General features: G+C 42.7%; 1 protein-coding gene across 1 annotated transcript in view; it reads left to right on the top strand.

Moving 5' to 3' along the window:
- Positions 1–21,002, top strand: part of LOC129099457 (ERC protein 2-like) — a 138,834-nt gene that overhangs the window by 103,735 nt on the left and 14,097 nt on the right. The window contains exon 17 of the mRNA XM_054608706.1: positions 1,860–1,924. Coding sequence (XP_054464681.1) covers positions 1,860–1,886 — 27 coding nt within the window. The 3' untranslated portion in view covers positions 1,887–1,924. The remainder of the gene's footprint in view (positions 1–1,859; positions 1,925–21,002) is intronic.

Genomic DNA, 21,002 nt, shown 5'->3' with positions numbered 1-21,002 from the left:
GTGCACTACTGAGGGATATCAGGTCACACAGTCTAGATGACACTAAAGTCCCTGAGGTGAGACTGTTTTCCCTTAAATCACAGGACTCCTTTAATCTCCCTCTTTCAAATGTGATTAATTACTCTATTTGTTTTTCTTAAACACTTCCTTCTGTCTCTCATTTTTTTCTTCTTCCTTCCCTTCTCCACTATTTTAACTATGCTTTTGCCACTTTTCTTTTTTTTTTTTTTTTTTTTTTTTTTTTTTTTTTTACATTTGCTGACTTTTCTTCAGCAGTATTTATTTTATTTAATATTTTTCACACTGACATTTGTTTCTCTCCATGCCTCCCCGTCTCTGTCAGTCTTTCCTTCAGTCCTTTCTCCCACCATCTTTCCAAATTCAAATGTCCAAATGCGGCCAGTGGATCGGTTCATTGCCTGGTCCAGAAACACCACTGGAAGGATGATTGATGATGATAATGATAATTATGATGAAGAGGGTCTGCACACTCACCCTGCAGACCACAATGCCTTTCCAAGATACAGCTAGTGCCATGAAAAACATAACAGTGACCACACATGCAATTTTTGTTTTGTTTTTGCATCTGCATTTGCCCAAACACACTGTGTGAATACCAAACTGGCACATTTCAGAAACATGAGCACAAATGCATGCACTGGAATAGTGAACACACAAACACCGAATACACTTCAAGGTTTTCCATGGAGCCAAACCACATGTCATTCGAAGCTCATTACTCGGCTAGTGAGTCCGCCCTATCCTCTAACCATACTCCCTGCCTTCTACTCAATCTGCGATGGACTTTATCTGAGGACAGGTGAAATCTAATCAGAGGAGACAAGCGCAGGAATTGGATTTAGCCTCTTGAGATGCACCCCAGGTCTGTGTCTCAGCGTGGAGTGTGTGCAGTTTGACGGGCATGTTGTGTTCACATTGTTCTCATTTAGCCATGCCAGCATTATTGCCAGATACTTGGCAGCAGCCTCGGAAGGAAATAGAAAACAGCAAGTGTTTATCAGAGACAGAATTATACAACCTTTGTTTTGGGTTGTTGCTCTTTTTTTCTAAGCCGTAACATGCTGCCTGCTTCAGGTTTATGAGAAGTAGCATATGGTATTTGGCCTGTTTGTGTGTATGTGTGTGTGTTTAACCTGGCAGAATGAGTGGTTATAAGCCTGGCTCTGTTTACAGGGCCTGTCACAGCCATTAACTGCATGTTAGCATTTAGCATCCAGCATGTTTCATTGAAAGGACATAACATCTATAGCTTAGCTGCCTAGGTGTAGCCTACTGAGTTTACTGAGCTTGTCACAACCACTCAGTCCAACCAAAGCCGCCAGGGCCTTATGTTTTTTGCTCTTGTGTAGCGTAGACTCAACTTTGCCGTAGCCTAGTTAAGCATTATGCAGGCAAGAGCTTGGCTAAACTGAGCTGCCAGCTCATGCTAACCATTGTAATGTTAATGTCTGAGTGAATTAGCCTTCCTGTTAGCAGAGCTCTTGTCTGCACAGTTTCAGCCCCAAGGAAACCCCTCGTTTGTTTAGTTATCGGTTCCTAACAATCACACTGAGGAAAGCATTTTATGATATCATACACTACTTTTCTGAAGGAGGACCATGAACAGTATTTTGATTGCAATTCACAGGGGGGTTAGGTGGACCATGTAATTAGGCGATGAGGCTTTACTTGAAAAGACATAACCACTGTGCCAGAGTTTGTACATTTAATGACTCGGTCCAAAATGAAACCATTTTTCTGCCACATACATGCTATTTTTGGAGACTTTGGACAAAAAGTATTGATTGCTTATAGATTGTTAATGATGATGATGAATGTTTTCCATGTTTTTCTCATAGGACGATGAAGAGGGAATATGGGCATGATGACCATCTTCGTGGAAACCCTGCACCATTTTTCCACAGTGAGTTTCGATTGTACAGCTACTGTTACATTTTTCTACTAATTTTATAGTTAATGCACGCTTTGCCAGGGTGTAGTACTGTATATCAGCTCCAGATATTTTAATGATCCTCTACACAATAGGCTTCTTCAGTGGGCTCAAGTAACCATTAGCCAGGAACATTGATGGCACCACAATAACCACAGCATTACCCAACTCTGACAGAAAAGAGTGTAATAGAAGCTGGCTCCTTTTCCCATTGCTTATGAATTTCAGTCAACTAAAGCCTCAGTTGATTCAGAGGTTTATGTCTTTCTATGAAGTGCTCATATGCTGGTGGTGCCGCATACTGTGCGTGCACTCTGTGGCTATAGGTAACTGTGTGGTATTAGACCAATGCAAACCCAGCAGCCTAAAGTGAGCGTACCAGGGCCCTTAGGTGATAAAAACGACACAATGAGAAAAACCAGAGATGGACGAGTCTCTCTCTCTCCACCTCATTTTTTCAGACGTAGTAAAGTTTTACCGCGCTACCCCACCCTGTTGTGTGCCAGTGTGTGGAGAAGTTAATTACAATACAACACAGAACAGTCATGAAGCCGTTTTTTTAAGGCTGCAAGCTGAAAAAGCATTAAATGAAGAATGCAGAGTCATAAAGGATAATTCCTGTTTGGGGGTTTTTATATCGAAGCCCCCCATAGACTCAGGATGCCTTTGAACGCAGACGTTAGGAGGTCTGTGCAGGGAGGCTGATGATGTGCATGGAGCTAATAGATGCGTGTGTAAGATTAAGAGCGACAGCGGAAAATAGAGACATGTAAATGTACATATGAGAGATGGAGAAAGACAGACAAAGAAAAGAGAGGGAAAGAGGCAGGGTGCTTCTGATTTGTGTGGGAACGAGAGAAAGAGAGAAAACCAGACAGCATTGTATACTCATAGTTTCCAGTGCATCTCATTCTTTTCCTCCAGTAATCCACAGGTGGACCATCACAAGAAGACTCTGTCTCTAACCTCAACGACTTAGTAGTTGTGCACTTTGCCCTAGTGCTGCTTTTGGGATTAAGAGTCCTATAGCAAATGGTTTGTGTTCCTGCAGTGCAAAGCTTGAGTGTGTTTAGCTATTATGTTTGTGTGTATTTGCAAGTGTGTGTGTGTGTGTGTATGTGTGCAAAAGAGCGTTGCTGAGCTATACAGTGCTGGAGCAGCCCACATAGCCTATAATCCAGTCCATGTGTGCTGAGAATGCAGCAGTGTCAGGATTCACCGTAATGAAACAGACCACACTGCCCCCTTTCTCCCTCTCTTTCCATCTCTCCATCTTTTTCCATCACTCCTGTTCTTTCCACCTCTCGCTAGTCTTTCGCTTGCCGGCTCTAACGTATATGCCTTCAAGGTAAACCTAGAGCTGGATCCGTGACTAGCATACTGCTTCGGTATCTCCAATCAGATATTGTGATGGTGTGTGTCTACACGTGTGTGAGTGCATGTATGTGTGTATTAGTGCTTCTTATCCTGATCTAATAGAATAAGCCAGGCACATTAGCCTTTAGCACAGAATGGTGTTGTGGCTAGCGGTATCAGTGCTGCTCATCTATCCACTGCTGTTATTCTGGCAGTGCACAATGCGAGCACAGCTAACGTGTATTAGCCATTCTCAATGGGAGAACAGATGGGAGCCATTTAGCGGTGTGTAGCTACAGCGCAATAAGGCCAGACCTAATCCCCATATCCTGTCCCCGAGTGAGCCCTCTCTAATATGAGCAAACAGAGATGACAGCACCGATAGACAAATAGCTGGGGCTCTGTGTATGTGTGTGTATCAGTGTCTTTGCAGACATTTTGATTGGTGTTCCTTATGGATAACCTTGTCTCGCAGGGCTCAGATACATTTTTAATTCCACACAAACCTAAGTGCTGAGTTTGAGTTGGCAAGTTGAAGTTCAGAGCTTCCAGGTGTGGATTTGTATTGGTTAGCCATGGTTCTCTCTAAAAGGACACTGGTGCCGTGATTGGCTCATTGTGGTTGTGTATGTCCTGCTGTTGATTACAGAGGTTTTGTTTACCCTCTTGGCCTCCCAGACCCCCCTCTAATGAAATAAGAATGTCCTTTTGGACAGAGAGCACAAGAGAAGGGGGTTGGAGGAAAAAGTAAAGGAGAACATGGGGCCAAAAGAGTGAAGCAAAGTGGGGGGAAGAGGTTTTCTGGAAACATTATGCTTTTATCCCACCGTGAAGTTATTTGTACTGAATGAAGCGAAAAGAAGTTGAGAGGCTTTCCAAGTGGGGACAGAAATATGTTTGTGTACGCGTGTGTGTGTGTGTGTGCGTGTGTGTGTGTGTGTGTGTGTGTGTGTGTGTGTGTGTGTGTGTGTGTGTGTGTGTGTGTGTGTGTGTGTGTGTGTGTGTGTTGTGTGTGCAAGCAGGAAGGAGTGAGGCCTTGTTCAGGTTAAAACAAGTCAAGAAGATGGCTTTCATTTGCCCATGCTGTGTTTGAATACAGTGTTTGTATATCTACATTGTGTATGCCAGTATCTATCTGTATGCGGCTTAAGGAAGTCTAGAAAAAGGAGTCTAAGTTCAGTGGGAAACTACGATTACATTTTTTGATGTGGGGTTGTTTGAGGTACTAATCTATAGTTTTTGTATTTCCTACAGTAGATGCACCAGCACATTTCTTTTAGCCACCTAAAGAAGGGCTTCCTTGAAAATTTTAATCAGTTCAAGTGTATGCTATATTTAGATATTTTGACGCCCGTTCTAAAACCGTGTATTGTTGTGTGACTTTGTTGAATGCAAACTCACCCTTTAAAACACCAATGTCACTCAATAACACAAACGAACCAAAAACAATTTTTTTGTGGAAGGTGTCCGTTGGCTTTGAAGAGAGCATAGATATTGGCATCTGTTCCCTGTTGGAAAAGGCTCTCTGACAGCAAGATAAAGAAGTGAAAATATTCTAAATATTTTTTGAATATATAATAAATAAGTGGTTAAAATATGTTTTGCTGTTTTTTTGATTTTCAAACATGCTTGATTTTATGTTAAATGTAGTTGATATCAAAGAGTAAGATATATACTGTAACTTGAAGAATATATATGACAGAATATGATAGAATTTGTGCCTGCAAAACTTCACAGCAGCATATCTGATTTTATCCATACTCTAGTCAAATTATTGACAGTGAGGATGATATTTTATTTTGCTGCAGATAAAAAAAAAATGTTTACTGATAATGACTGACCCGTAGCATGCACTCTTTACTTCACCTCTTATTTTCAATGATGGCAGTTTACAGCTCAGACTTATCTGTCTTTTAATGTCACCTTTTTCACATTCATCTAAACAGTAAACAAAATGCCATGACATTTAATTCAAGGTTGTCTTTGAAAGTAAAAGACTGCCAGCGAATTCTTAAATGGTCGAGCCGGCTCTGCCACTTTTCCTTCACTTTGTGCCAATTACTATAAGGTGACGGCACATATTTTTTCAAGGTGCCTGAAATAATTTCTGCCCCATGTAATCAAAACTTATTAAGTCTTAAAAAATATATATAAATTTGTTTCACTCTGAATTTTCTAGACATTCAGGAGTGAATATAAGACAATGGTTTAGTCTACATCTGCATCTGCACGCCTGTGCACGTGTACATACATACTTGTGTGTGCATTTGGATAATGTTTGGGTAAGTATCTCCTCACACATGTGTTAAGCCATGCGGTGCAGTATGTCTTTGGTGACCAGTGAACCACAGCTCGCAGGTCAGCAGAGGCGTCTGACCGAGGCCATCCCTCAGCCAGCTGTCAGCATCATCAGTCTGTGAGGTCAAAGGTTGTTTCACCAGATTGAACATGAGTGGAGAGAAGTCGATAACTCAGCAACACCTGAGCAACAACATCTGAGTGTGCTGTATGTTGTATCTATTTCAGTCCATCCTGAAACAACACCCGGATTTTTTAAACAAAAGGCCCCTTTCTTGTTATGGTGCAACTTGCTGTAAGTCTTTAGGTACACAGAGTACAGAGCCAAGACTAAAGGGATCAGTTGTTTAAAACTAACAAAATATTAAAAGTGCTCACTTTTTTTCTCATCGGTACAACAGTTGATACATGTGTAGAAAACCCATTTTCCTGAAAATGCGAAAAAATGATGGTGTTTTTTGGCGTGAGATAGAAGACATCTGGTCACTAAGACAGAGTATTTTTCTGCAATTTTCTGTGTTTATTGATAGGCAACAATCAAATGTTTGCTCATGTTTTCTTACGGTGAACTGTATGCTAACTAATACCAACAGTCCAGTTTAAATTGATGAAAACAACTTACCCGAAATCTACAGTGCTGCATCAATTTGCCTCCAGGCCTGCTGTTTTCTGTTCAGATCATAATAACTACGTTTGATAATATCATATAGCTCTGGGTATCCAGCAAAACTCACCACAATGAGAAAAAATGCAAATGATGTTGGGCGCTCTTCCACTCTGAGTAGAATTTATTTAAACCCGAGATGTCCGGGCGCTCTTGCAAAACTCCGGGGCGTGCAGAGTGGAAAGTCACGAGGCGCTAGGCAACGCAAAAGCAGCAGCAGGACAACTCTCTCTCTTTGAAAAACAATTACAACAAAAAGCTTCAGGCTGCTAAAATGCATTCTGTCTGATCAAGGTCTTAATCATCTTGAATAATTGCTTTACTGTGGCATCATGGTTAATTTGACAATGACGTATTGCTTTTTAAAAATGCCTTGCAAATGATTACCTTTAAGTAGGTGAATCAAGAGCGGTGATAGAGTTGCTTTGTCACTGTTGGTGTATAAAGCTGTAGACAGACAAGATCCAGAGACGCTTCTTCAGCCCCAGCAGGGGAGGAGGAGGTTGGGGAAGGAGGTTGGAGGGAAGGAAGGACTGGCAATGTTGTGAGGTAGACAAGTTTATTCCTGTTTTTTGTGGTTTTCTTGAAGTTATATGCAGGAGAGGAGAGCAACCCACCTGATGTGTGGATCATAAGGCAGTTTGTCTGAGTAAGCTCTCCTTTCCCACCCACAACACCATCATTACACACACTAAGACATGGCCACACACACAATCGCTCATGCGATACTGCAAATGTGCAGGAGCAGATATTTAGGTTATAAGCAGTTTCGTCTGGGCAACCCAGTTGATGGAGAGCAGCACAACAAACCATCTTATGAGCTCAACAGACAGTCAGCTGACCATAACATATCTGCTATCCGCCTGAGAGCGGAGATGATCCAAGTGATTCAGAGGACTGTCTTCTAACACTGTATTTAAAAGTGACAAGCCTTTTCCTCTTCCAAGCCAACCAAGAGGGACCAAAATGTGTTTTGTCATACGGCCGCTGATGGATGCCTGAGTCAGCATCCCCTTGCAGCCACAGAGGGCCATGAGCCCAAACATTATCACCGGTCATGCTGTTCATTGCCCCATGGTTATTTCAGACACTTTTTTAAATTTTCTTTTCTTTAATATGTTTCAAGGATTTCATTTTATTTGCAGTTTAGTTCCAGTTTTGTGAAGTATTAACCTTAAGGTCAATAAACAGTAAACATATAACATTGAACCAGATAGGGCATTTTAAACATTTTGTCAAGCGTGTCACAGGACCCATTTGAATTAGTATTTTACATTGTTTGGTTGACATCCCCAATTCAACAAAAATAAATTTGCACTTCTGAGTGTTCTGACGTCTCTTGCTTTGTTTGGCATTATGTTAGTTAAGTGTTTTTCAGTCATTGTTGTTGAGAGTCATCAGTTCAATTGCACAAACATGCCTGCCAGAAGACAATAAGCACTTGCTTTTCTTTCTCTAGTATGTAATTGAAATGACGCTGTAGTGCTTTCTCATTTAGGACCACTAATTCACTGGCTCAGGTTCATAATCTCGAACATGCGGAAAGTACTGTAACATTAACCCTGTCAGGATTGGCTGGGCATATATATATATACGTATATGCACATTTACATGGCGTGGACTTGTGATTACCTTACCTAAATTATAATTATTGAAACATCAAAGTTTAAGCTGAAATAGTTTTACTGAACCACCTCATCCTCCTTTCTCTGTCTGAACATGCCAGGTGTGATTCAGTCTGTCTATAAACTCTGGTTTGCTCTCTGTGCAGAAATGGCTCAGCCAGCCCACAGTCATAAATCAGTACACCTCAAGCTGTAGCTATATTTCATCTCTCTCTCCCTCCTTTTTTTCCACTCCGTTTTACCCTTATCTTCATCACTTCTTCAAATGCCATTGCCACAAGAAACATCCAATTATTTTGTTGCTTACTGACAGAGACCAAGATTAGAAATGCAGATCTTAACATTGTGGTGGATCTCTGGGATGTTGGGGTCTTTAAGCAAGTTCTGACAATGCAGCCAGTTGTGTGAGAAGGAGAGTGAGAGTGTGTGTCTGTGTGTGTGAAAGAAAGATCAAGAGAGAGGGAGAGAGAGATTGGTAGGATTATAAGGGTGTTTTGTGAGCTTATTGAGATGGCAGCACACAAAAGCCCTTCCCTCCGGAGAAACTCGCACCTGGGGAGGCACCGGCGAGGAATTGCGTGCGTTTGTGTGTGCGTGCTTGAGGGCTGGAGAGCAAAATCATTGTGCTTAAGAGAACTCTCAGTGGGATGCTCTGTAGGTCAGATCCCCTGTTCAAGACGGATTACATCCCAAAGAGAAAGTCTGAACATCCACAAAGAGGCTCTGATGGAGGGAGGTATAGGGATTTGGAGACAGAGAAAAGGGAATCACAGCCTTTTGACTTGAAAACCTGCTATTTTCCTCAGACTTCCTGTGCGCCCCCCCCCTCTCTCTCTCTCTCTCTCACACACACACACACACACACACACACACACACACACACACACACACACACACACACACACACACACACACACACACTCACACAAAAAAACCAAAAGCTCTAAAAATATCACACAGCCTCAGGTCTTGGGTAAATCCTGTGTTATTCCCCAAACTGTGATTTTTAACATATAGACCCACCCCTAGGCTGCCAATCATAGAGGTGGCCAGAGCTCCGAGGGAGATATTTAGGGGCAGATAGAGGAAGGAGGGAGGGGTTAGGTGGGCTACAGTACAAACTAGGGGACTCACACCTGCTGACTTTACTATATGTGACACTTGATCACTACTGATATTGTACCACTCACTTAAAGGATGTCACATCCTGTAACATACAGCACTTGTGATGCCTCAATTCAAGCACCTCTGCTAACACACACACACATGCACAGACATACATATGCTTGAATCACCTAATAGAAAGCAAACATTTATGATCAAGATTGACACCTACGGAAACACTGTGGTGGAGAAATAACACTAAATGTATTAAATAAGTTATAGCAGAAGGAATTTCACTATTTTCTTTCCCTATTCTCGAAATGCCAGAGCTGCTATCGGACGCTCCTTGTAGGATTGAAGAGGAAAACTAACAGGAATTTACCTGTTTCCTTCTGTTGAAATTCATCCTTGTGCAGAGTCAGCGGAGAGGCTTTATAACTTAGGCTATCGCAGAGCTACTGTAATAACATCAACAACATTTGGACTGCCACTCAACATTAAGGGGCTGCCCACTAATTGAGCCTCGTATAACAGTAGGCTGCACTTTATTTCTCACGCTAGCCCAACACTTTCCTAAAGGTCGTCACAAATGTCAGGGAAGCTTGTAAAAAGCGAGATGTGCTGTGTTGCCATTGGTTGGAACAACAACACTTTATATTGTAATTGATGTCTTGCAGTGTAACTAGTTACGATAACTTTATTTTCCTCAAAAGAGGAATTGCTTACATTCTATATCAGTGACCTATTCAAACCTGCGTAATGTTTGTTAAACTTAGGCTTCAAATCCCAAAATGGGACACCGGCCTGTTGGCCCCATGCTGAAAAAAGTGTATAAAACCCCTGGCCTGAACGAAAGGTATTCCAACACACCTCAGATTGTTGGGCTGAGTAGTTTTCAGCCAGGTTGTGTTTTCCAGTGAAACCTTGGAATTGGATGCCAGAGTGGCCTTTCTCTCTCTCTCTCTCTCTCTCTCTCTCTCTCTCTCTCTCTCTCTCTCTCTCTCTCTCTCTCTCTCTCTCTCTGTCACTAGATCACTAGACAAGCAGATTAGTGCTGTAGCTGCTCTGTCTGTCCCTCACATCTTACTCTATGTCACTGCTATAATCCTTATCATCAAACCAGTGGGTCAGGCTACATAACAAGGGTGTCTTTCATACATGTATGCACTTATGCTCAAATGCATACACCTCACACATGTGCAGTAGATCTCCCTCTCTTTCTTTCTCTCTCTCTTATCTGGGCCTGTGGAAAAGCCACACTTGTACGATGACATTCAGCACAGGATTAAAGCCCATGTAAGACCCTCCTCAGTTTACACTGCTGCTGCCAAGAGGGGATCTATACAACCACACATTCTCATGCAACCCTGTACACACACAGGCAGACACAAATGCAAGCACATGCACATACACACACATACTGTAAGCAGGCAAGCATAGACTTGTTTGTGTTTGCACACGCACACACACATACACACACACTCACACGGACAAATCCCTGCACCCTTGTTACTGAGCATGTTGTACTCTGTTACTCCAGACCAAAGGCAGTCTATCTAAACAACAAACACAGCGAGACATACAGTCATGCACACACACACACACACACACACACACACACACACACACACACACACACACACACACACACACACACACACACACACACACACACACACACACACACACACACACGTGTGCAAACACTCACACTGACGATCTTTTGTCCTGCATCCTGCAACTATCATCCTTGCTCTTCTCTCTGAAACAAGGGTATCCTTGCCAAGAATGAGCCCAGACACCACCTCCATCCGTCTGCAATGGAATGATGGACAAACACACACCCCATCCCCCCACCCACATACATACACACACACACACACACACACACACACAACGTCACATACAAACAGCACTGTTTGCACGAGTGTTGTCAGGACGGACAAAGAGATGAACAGTTTTAGTAGAGTACAGGGATTGAGACTGGTGGAAGATTGAAGACAGACTCTCTGGGTTTTAATTGTGCTAAGAGCCAGACATGGTCAAGACCTTAGTTAAGATGCTGCGGTGTATCTAGGTCACATTGTGTGTTTTGTGTCTTATTTTTTGTGCATACCTCTGGGGGGTATGTTGGTTTGGTCTGGAGAGGATTCTCATTGGAATGTGCTCTGATTGGGCTAGACAGCGATCCTTTTCTGATTGGTTGTTTATCCCCGGGCTTCCACTTTGGGGATTCCTTTGAACCAGTGCATCTCTGTCACTCCTTCTCCATTTCTTTCTGTTTCTTTTCTTCTCTCGCTTCATCTCTATATCTTGTGGAGTGCCGCTGGCTCTGTGTTTGATGTGAGTCTGTATGATGGGCTAAAGCAGAACCAGCAGTGGGCCTTCTCTGTGTCTCTGCCAAGCCATCGATGCTCAAAGTGGAGACCGCAGTAACCTTAGGTGCTAAGTGGTCAAATACAATATAGCACAGCTTGTTTCCCAAGCACAGAACAGTCAGTGTTGAAACTGTTTTAATACTTATTTTCAAGACTGATTGCCATAGCGATCCTGTATTTGAAATTTAAAAACATTGCTATCACCCACCTCCAATCAAAACTATGTTTAACTGCACACCAGCTGGCAGAGGGTGGGAGAGAGAGGTGACCAACCAAGAGGGACTCACTTGATAATTCTTTCTCACCAAAAGCAGAGTAGAGCATGGCAGGATAAAACACCAGTCAACAGGTGCCATTGTACTTTTGCCCCTCTCTAATATCCTATCCAGGAGTGGCCTAGCCTGTCAGGGTGTGCATGCAGCAGGGTTTCAACCCTGCAGCTATGGGATTAGCTCCACTGCTGGGTGGTCCTCCTCCTACTGGTCTCAGAACAGCATCACAGTTTACTGCGCACTCATTCTAGGTGTCAGGATTATGAATCAGTTCAGGTCACTGAGTTTTTATCTGACCATTGCGAGGTTATTAAACTTGATGCTCTGGTCGATTTGAATACATTTACATATTACCGTTGTTTCCATGAACTAATGATCAGAGGAAAGCTGTAAAGTTTAGAGAAGGGATCATATGACTTTTAGGTTGTTGGATTGTATCCCCAGTCTCATTGGGAAGACTTGGCTGTGTAAATAGGTTCTTCTTGAGCTCTAGCGTTACTGCTCAGTGGCCAACATGTGAAAGCTGTGGTTGTATTATGCCGCGGTCAGACCAGAACTGTCAAGATCAAAATGTACTTACTTGCCATGGCTTACAGTGGACAGGACAGGAAATAGTGTGGGCAGGGTTGCAAGCACAAGCTAGCCAGCTAACATTAGCATTACGCAAGTTGAAAATGATCCATGTTTTTATCAAACATTTTTATTTACCCTGCCCTTGAACTCACCCTCAGCAATTCAGATGGTGCTCGTTTTTCCTTCACCATACAGTTAGGCAAACACAAAAAAGCAAAACTCTTTCTTTTCTTTTTATTTCTATTTACTATGTCTCTTGTTTTGCACTATCCTCTTTGCTGCTGTAATCCTGTAAATTTCCCCGCTGCGGGACTAATAAAGGATTATCTTATCTTATCTTATCTTATCTTTCTGAAATTACCTGGATGTTGATAGGGAAAATTCAATCCACAAGAGCAAGTGAATGATGTTTCAAGAGTGTATTTAGTGTGACTGCATCTTTAGTGAGCTATTAGGTGGAACAAAGTGTTGCTGGCTTTAGAAAACTTTTGGGATAAATGAAAGGTCAGTTAAAATGACAAAGAAAAGTTTGTGATGCATGTGACTAGTGTTTGATGTTATGTAGAAGAGTTATTATTACAGGCAGCATAAAGTCATAGCCATTAGTCCTTGTTTTTTCTCTCTTCCTTGGCTTCCATCCTTGAACTCATCACTCTTGAGTCGTTAAGCTTGTTGTATTGAGGACAGAGCACTGGTTGGCATTCCCACACACACACACACACACACACACACACACACACACACACACACACACACACACACACACACACACACACACACACACACACACACACACACACACAAACACACTAAGACCAAGCACATGTTCTCCATAACAGAAATCCCAAAGACAGACAGGTAGTGTGACAGGAGTAAAGCTGTCGGAGGCCTGGCGTTCTCCCCATCCAAAGGGATGGGAGCGGAGGACAATGTAAACATTCTGTCGCGCACATAAACAAGACCTTGCTCAGGTTTCACTACACAGTTAGAGAAAACTCACCCACTCTTTTATAGAGAAAGTATTTGTATAATTTGTTTATGCAGGATTCCATAGCCCTAATGGGGAAATGGGTTTTTCGGCATCACACTACACCTGAGTTCAATTTCACTAGCTCTTTCACAGACAGATCGTAAAGATGGCATACCAGAGCAAACGCAATCTGTCTTTCTCTTCTGCGTCTCAATTTAATTTCTCAGCCTTCCTCTCCCTCAGCCACATTCTTTCTCTCTACCCCCTCCCTCTCTTTCTTTTTCTCTCTCCCCGCTTTTATCTCTCCCTATGAATGATGGCCGTGCAGAGTAATTGTTCAACAAATACTCAATAACAGGTGATACAGAGCAGGGTTGAGGTAGTTCTCAATGTTGAGTTTGACAATAGTTTCATTAGAAGGATGTATATGTTGGCGACTGATAATGTAAGCTTAAAGTTATTTGATTTTTTTTGTCTACAATGTCTTCAGATATATTTCAGAAGAAGTATTGTTGAACAAGTACCAAGATGTGACACAAACCTCTTAGCTGTGAACCATAGCTCCTATTAGCAAGAGCTCCTAAGCAATAAAGCTTGTCTGCTGGCATGGAAAACCAACATGTGGGAATGTGTGTGTGTGCATTTATGTATATATTTGGGTCAACACTATGGAAGAAATCTAAAAGAAAAATCCAAACATTCACTGCTCAGTAAAACCTATATTTACAGTATTTATTGTTCTATGGTAATGATATTCCAAGGCCAACTATACTGACACATTTACATACCGCAAACACACATGAATGTTTTCATCCATATCCAACTTCAACCTCCTGCTACGCCAGCAAGACACCATGTGTTTAGCAGCACCAAAAACAATGGCTTAGCAGAACCTCTTGCACCGCAGTGCAAATGAACTGAAGTACAGGCCAGAGAACAAGACCCAAACATGTGTTTGCTTTGTTTTGCCTTCTAATTACATATACACATAGTTATTTCTCTTGCACACTGTTTGTGTGTAAAGAGTGTGTGTGTTTCGAAACTGTGTGTCTGTCTCCCTGTTGTAATGCAAGACTTTGTGTCTGGAATTGGCGTGTCTCACAGCAGGCATTCCATTCAGGCTAACACTGTTTGCTTAGGTAATAACTTGGCTTTGCCATAATTTGTTTGTGTGTATGTTTGTCTCTCTCTGTGTATGTGTGTTTGTACACATGCACGATCATAGGAAATACTCCCTTACATTTCAAACATTTGCACATAAAGATAAGCCCTTCCCTTTGAACTTGCCATCTACAAATTAATTAATTTTTTTTGTCTCTATTCTTGCCCAAGTCTTGTGTCTTTTCCCTCTTTATTCCTGTTTCCATTTGCTCCCTCTAAATAGCTATTAGAACAACTTTGTCTGTTAAAAATAACCTTTGCAAAGCTTCTGTGCATATAGTTCAAATATACTGGTCAGCATCATTTTTTATCGTGATGGGCCTCATTGATCTTGTGGGAGGGTTTGAAGTGTTACACACACACATATACACACACCACCTACTGTGAACATATTTCTCCTCAATACCACGGGTCAACAGGGGCCAATAATTGCCTGAGGGGTTGCCAGATCTGAGTTGCTACTGCCAACTGGTGAGTCCAGCACCACACACACACAAACACACACTGAGATCACAGGCCAAAAGTTTTATCATTGATGTCAGCTGTTATGTCAGCTTAGTCAGCCTTACCTCTGCCTCATCCTACCATTACACACACACACACACACACACACACACACACACACACACACACACACACACACACACACACACACACACACACACACACACACACATTATCATCGCAGGCTCTGATGTCAGAGAGCGAGGGGAGAGACTGATTCAATTGTGTGTGTTTTGGATGAAGCAGCAAGAAGTTCAGAATTTTAAGTTTTCAGACAGTTCCGATGGGTTAAGACCCTTAACTTTAAATCAGTGCATGTTTGTATGCCTGCATGCATGAGGTCCACCTGTGTTTTTGTGTGTGTGTGTGTGTGTGTGTGTGTGTGTGTGTATGTGTATGTGTGTGTGTGTGTGTGTGTGTGTGTGTGTGGGTGGTAGGAATGAGGCAACATACCGTGACTTTATCATGGCAAAGCAGAAACAGTATTAACAACTGGTGAAAGATGTTTTGTGGACATTACTCGGATTCCCTTTTGGTGGAAAGAAAAATGGGGAGAGATGAGAGGGAGAGCGGAGAGATGGGAAGGAAAAGGGGGAGTCAACAGAATAATGAATAGCTAAAGATATTTATGTGGGTTTTAAATGCGTTGCTGTTCAGTGTAAGCCTCCTTGTAGTCATTCTCTATCATCGCTTTGTGGCAGTTTCGAATTTCCAAACACAGGAAGTGTTGCTTGATTTCCTCTTTCTTTGTGTCCGAAGTGTGTGTGTGTATGTGTGTGTGTGTGTGTGTGTGTGTGAGAAAGATTCTGTGTGTCTCTCTCTTTCTCTCTCTCTCTGTCTGTTGCTCTCACTCCTTCTCCCCTTTCTCCCTCACATTCTCACACACATATACAGATGTGGGATAGTTGTTTGCTTTTTCTTGCCAAGCAAAAATGCTTTCTTCTCTTTGTGATCCGCTTTGGTGTTACCTGTGTGTGCGTGTGTGTGTGTGAAGAGAGTGAGCAAGTGCTAAACCCAGCTCCTCGCCTGAGTGCTGCTGCAAAGGCCTAGGTTGACAAGGAGGATTGAGATTGTCATCCCAGGGATTAAACATAATGAGCGAGATTGACAGACAGGACAACATTGTACACTTGCACAGTCACACGCACACACCAACACTCTACATACACACAGAAATGTACACAGGCAATTATAGAGAGGTGTTTCAAAGTGCTGGCATAAGCCTCTGTTTAAATGCATATGAGCAGATCATTCTATCATTGCATGCACGGCATTATAGGGAGGGAACAGGGATAACCCCTCCTTACTTTCACTGGATCTTTTCCCTCCCCTGTTCTCCTTTGTCCTGTTTCTCATTATGTGTGTTTGTTTGTGTTTTTATGTTGTATATACCTTGAGAGAGACAGAGTTGCGTTTGAGCCAGTAAGCACTCTCTGATCTCAGGCTATTCTAGGTTGCTGGGCTTTCCTAAAGATGGCAACATACATTATGATTATTGTGCAGATTGTAGTGCCATTGTGGTGTCACCAATAATCCAACCATGTTGGATTGAGTCTGTTGCAGTCTGAGCCAGCTGGTGTCGGGAAGATCAAATCAATCTTATCAGATCGCTTCTTGTCATTTTCATGAAGATCAGTTAAAAACATCAAACCTTTCTATGATGCTTTTCCAAGCTGTTTACATCACTTGGCAGGACAAAAAACATATTTCTGAAATGGCTTAAAACAAGCTAGCATTCTTTCAGTCTCACCCATTTACCTGTTTTTTAAGGTTGAGTCTGGAATGCATGTGTGCCACAGAACTTCAAAGGACCCTTTTTGTCAGAAGAGCTTGTCCATTTTTAATCTGTAATTGCCAAGAGGCAGCTCAAGATCGCTGTCCAATCAGATATCAGCTGATAAGTGTGGCATGTAGCAGTTAGCTTGGCACTCTTTGGGCCGTCCTGGCCTAGGTGCAGGCTTGTCAGCACAGTGTTCACTTGAAGCTCTGCAAGATTTTTTGATGGAGATGATCAGCCTTGATCTTATCACTTTGCACAGTGACACAGGCTTCAAAGAGAACTAGTCTTTTTTTACTGGCACTGCAGTTGTGCGTGTTTGCGCCCGTGTGTGTGTGTGTGTGTGTGTGTGTGTGTGTGTGTGTGTGTGTGTGTGTGTGTGTGTGTGTGTGTGTGTGTGTGCAAGCTATCGACACATTCCCAGAAAGCTGTTCCAGACCTTAGGACTGGGTTTAATGAAGGCCACGGCATGTCTTCAAAGAGCAGCAATCCAATATGTGCAGAAGTACAAACACACACTCATGAACACACATACACGCACTATCACACACACACACACACACACACACACACACACACACACACACACACACACACACACACACACACACACACACACCGCACACACCTCCGGGTCGGAACAAATGTAAGAGTTTGAGCTCAGCCTGGTGTTGTAACTTGGCAACTTGCTTTTTAACCTTCATAAGATGACTGAGAGAGACAGATGGCTATCCAAGAATGTGGAACTTGTGTGAGAGGGAGTGAACGATTAAAAACATGCATCATTGAAATAACCTGAGAAGTGCAACAAAACATTGTACTAGTTCACTTGTCTTTGAGATTTTAGGCCTGCCTAACTCAACTGAAACTTTCTCTGCTCACAAAATAAGATTAAGCTCAGCTACAACAAGGATTGTGTCTAACTGTGGTGTGTGTGCGTGTGTGTGTGTGTGTGTGTGTGTGTGTGTGTGTGCGTGTGTGTGTGTGTGTGTGTGTGTGTGTGTGTGTGTGTGTGTGTGTGTGCGTGCGTGCGTGTGTGTGCGTGTGTGTAAATTCATGTCTCTGTGTCATGATGTGCTCTGGCTGGTGCAGGACTCAGATATTGAAGATGACATCTGCAAAGCTCGAAGAATGATGAAATTTCAGCGTTAATGGGCAAATTGTGGGAACTGAGTTACACAAAGCTTAGAGCTGGAGCGGACCTCATTCCACATTATATTGCTGTCATTTGTAACAGTCCTCTCACACTCAGCAGATTGTTGCTGTCAGCTTTGAATTTCTGCTTCCAAAAGGCAGCTTTGAATTTTGATTGTGAACCTTTTTCAATTCCAAAGTCTTGGATGATCTTGAACATGAAAATTTCGAACAGTTGCAAGATTTATTTGAAAGCACTCAAAAACATGAGATAGTCGCAGGCCTAGAGTTGACCCCTCCACCCATTTGTTGAAATTCTTCATGCTTTAAGTTTTACGAGCGTGCGTATGTTTGAGTTTGGGTGTTATAATGTGTGTGTGTGTGTGTGTGTGTGTTGTGCACACATGCGTAACTGTGTGTCTCTGGTGCCTTTGAGGTGTGTTAAGGTGTGTTTCTCTCTTTGATGTTTGGCATTGGTTTTATAAAAGGGCTGGTTTTAGAGGCATGCATTTTTCTAAGTGCTTGTGCATGTAGGTGTGTGTGTGTGTGTCTGTGTGTCGGCCAGCAGAGTGGATGTGGTTCACCTTGCACTGGCCACCTGTAAGCCATCGACAGAAATTAGCCTCTTTAGTCTTGATGGGTTGCAGAACAGAGAAGGAAGGGGCGGTGAGAATGTGGTAGGAGGGATGTTGGTGGGGTTTTTGGAAAGATGTGTGTGCGTGTGTGTGTGTGTGTGTGCGCTGTAGTTATTTAGCTCCGGTTTTCTGGCTGTAGGCCCAAGCCTTCTCAAGAGTTCTGTTCTGCTCTGACTCTAGCAAACACACACAACCTGGACTGATTACACTCAGTAAACAAATAAGTCGTTAATATCAGCCTGCAGGCTTCAGACACACAAATACAAATGTATGGTACATGTGCTCACTCACGGACACACCAACAACCACGCCCAAACCCACTGTGTCTGAGGCTCCTATTGGCTGTGGGGTTTGGGACTAGCGAGACTAATGATGTGGTCCTTGTGTTCCTGCTTCCTGTCCTTTGCTGGAGGACTTCCTGTAGCAGAGTCATGTGGTCCTGATTACAGTCCACATCTAAGACCCCTGGAGCAGGACAGTTATGCTCTGACACACACACACACACACACACACACACAATTGATATAGAATAACCTGTGTCCCTCTCGACAGATATGTGATATTATTGACCAGGAGCACTGGAAATACTGAGCATCTGTGTTTACTTCTCCTTTCTTTTCTCTTTAAGTTTCTCTGTCTGTTTCAGTTTTTTCTGCCTCCCCTTGTTCTGTAGCCAGGAGGTTGTTTGCTGTGATGAGGGGCTGCCTGGTCCTGTTGTATTTTACTCCCTGATCTGCAGCCCAGCCCGGGCACCAGACCTCACAGCTGCACTATTGATCAAGCGGGTTGGTCACTTCTGTAGGGGAGAACTACATTAACTGTGACTTTTTCATGTGTAAAATCAATACAGGTTAACTAGAGTAACCGAGGAAACAAACTTTCTCTGTCTGTATATTTCCATTGAGGTCCAGGTGTTACATCAGATCAGATCAGTGGTTTTGCAAGTTTTATCCTAGAAACGAGCAAAAAACACATATTTTTCTATTCAACTATTTGCCAAAAATACCATAAGATAGCCAGTCAGCCAGCATTGATAGTCAGCAAGCATTTCTTTCCATTCATTTAAACATAAAGTCCTTGAATGCTCTGAGATGTTAGCATTGGTTGTCAAGAAACAACTTTTTTTATTAAGAGAAACAGGAACATATGCATTACCCTTTCACAGCCCCCTTGTGCGCTTATTGTTTATCTTCTTAGTTTAATATTCTGAAAGCGTAGCTTATGAATTAAGCACTTGTTGGCAGCTGACTCTTTGTTGTTGGCGTGCTCTCGAATGCATCAACAGTTAGAATTTCTAAAATGTTCCCTATATTTAACTGCATTAGGCAATCATTAAAGCAACTTACCAAAATGATAATGTTCACATACGGATTACCATTCTCAAGCACATTTCAAGTATCCACAAGTTGATTTCATATCAGGTGGCTGCTTGTAAGATTGACAATCAATCCAAAAACTTATGGTATGCTTTGGAAAATGGTCAGCAGTAATGTAAACATGATTGGTATGTGTATAAAACATTTGTGGTTAATGGAATAAGACATGTAAAAGTGTGGTTTTATAAATAGGGTGGATCCAAACAACTGACAGAAACTGACGTTATCTACTAATCCCTTGCTGTTGTAATTTTTACATTTTGTTTAACAGAAACAGTCCTATTATCATGATGGAGTATCTCGCTGTTTAACTGCTCCAGCCAAGTGCAAAGTTGTCATTCCTCATGTGCTCTCTGTAGAATAGGAAAATTGTGTGGAGTGTATGTGTGTCTGTGTGTGTAGAGCCACTCTCCAAGGGGAAATTGTTAGCAAATGGGCTCCAACTGCTGGCCTTTTAGCTTTGCAAACACAACCTGAAGGCCTCTCTCCACATCCCCTTCTCTCCACTCAAGCCCCCCCTACCTCACCCACCCACACTCCCACCCGCTGCAATTCACCTGCCCAACAACCCCAAGGCTTCTCATCCCTCTACTCCCTCCCTCCCTCCCTCCCTCCCTTCTCCCCTTTTCTCACTAACTTAGACATTTCCATACCTATTCATCATTCCCTCCCCCCCCCCCCCCCTCTGTGTCTCCTTCTTCACACACAGAGAGTCATTCCTGAGTGGGTAAATAGAGTAAATTGGGGCTGACCCCCAGGGTTAGCAGGGGCCACGCTCTCTTTTCATGTCAAAGCCATCTGAAGGCTGATTGGTTGATTGCAGTGCTCTCCGCTTCCAAAAGGCTCCCTTGTGCTGCCGTAATTGCCCTATCTTGCGCGCGTACACACATCAACATACTTAACGCACATACACACGAGCATGCACATACAATCATGCAGAGACACACACATTCTTACAGGCAAATGGCTTAATTGGTGTTAATTGCATAATGACAGTAGTGAATTGGACCTGGGTCAGAGGTGACACAGGTTTGAGTGGAGAGGGGGATGGAGAGAGGATGTTGGGAAGATGTGAGAGGAAGGCTGGCACTTCTAGTCTGTCCCAGTCTCCCTCTCTTTCTTCCTCAGTTCCAATACCAAGCAATCCTTGACCTGATTGCAGAAGTTGGCCCGTGGGGATGATATACACATACACTCACACGCACAAAAACAGACAGCCCTTTG

Source organism: Anoplopoma fimbria, chromosome 12 (assembly GCF_027596085.1).
Source record: "Anoplopoma fimbria isolate UVic2021 breed Golden Eagle Sablefish chromosome 12, Afim_UVic_2022, whole genome shotgun sequence".
In the NCBI taxonomy this organism is placed as follows: domain Eukaryota; kingdom Metazoa; phylum Chordata; class Actinopteri; order Perciformes; family Anoplopomatidae; genus Anoplopoma; species Anoplopoma fimbria.
The sequence above is the reverse complement of the archived record's forward strand: the minus strand, read 5'-3'. Positions and strand labels throughout refer to the sequence as shown.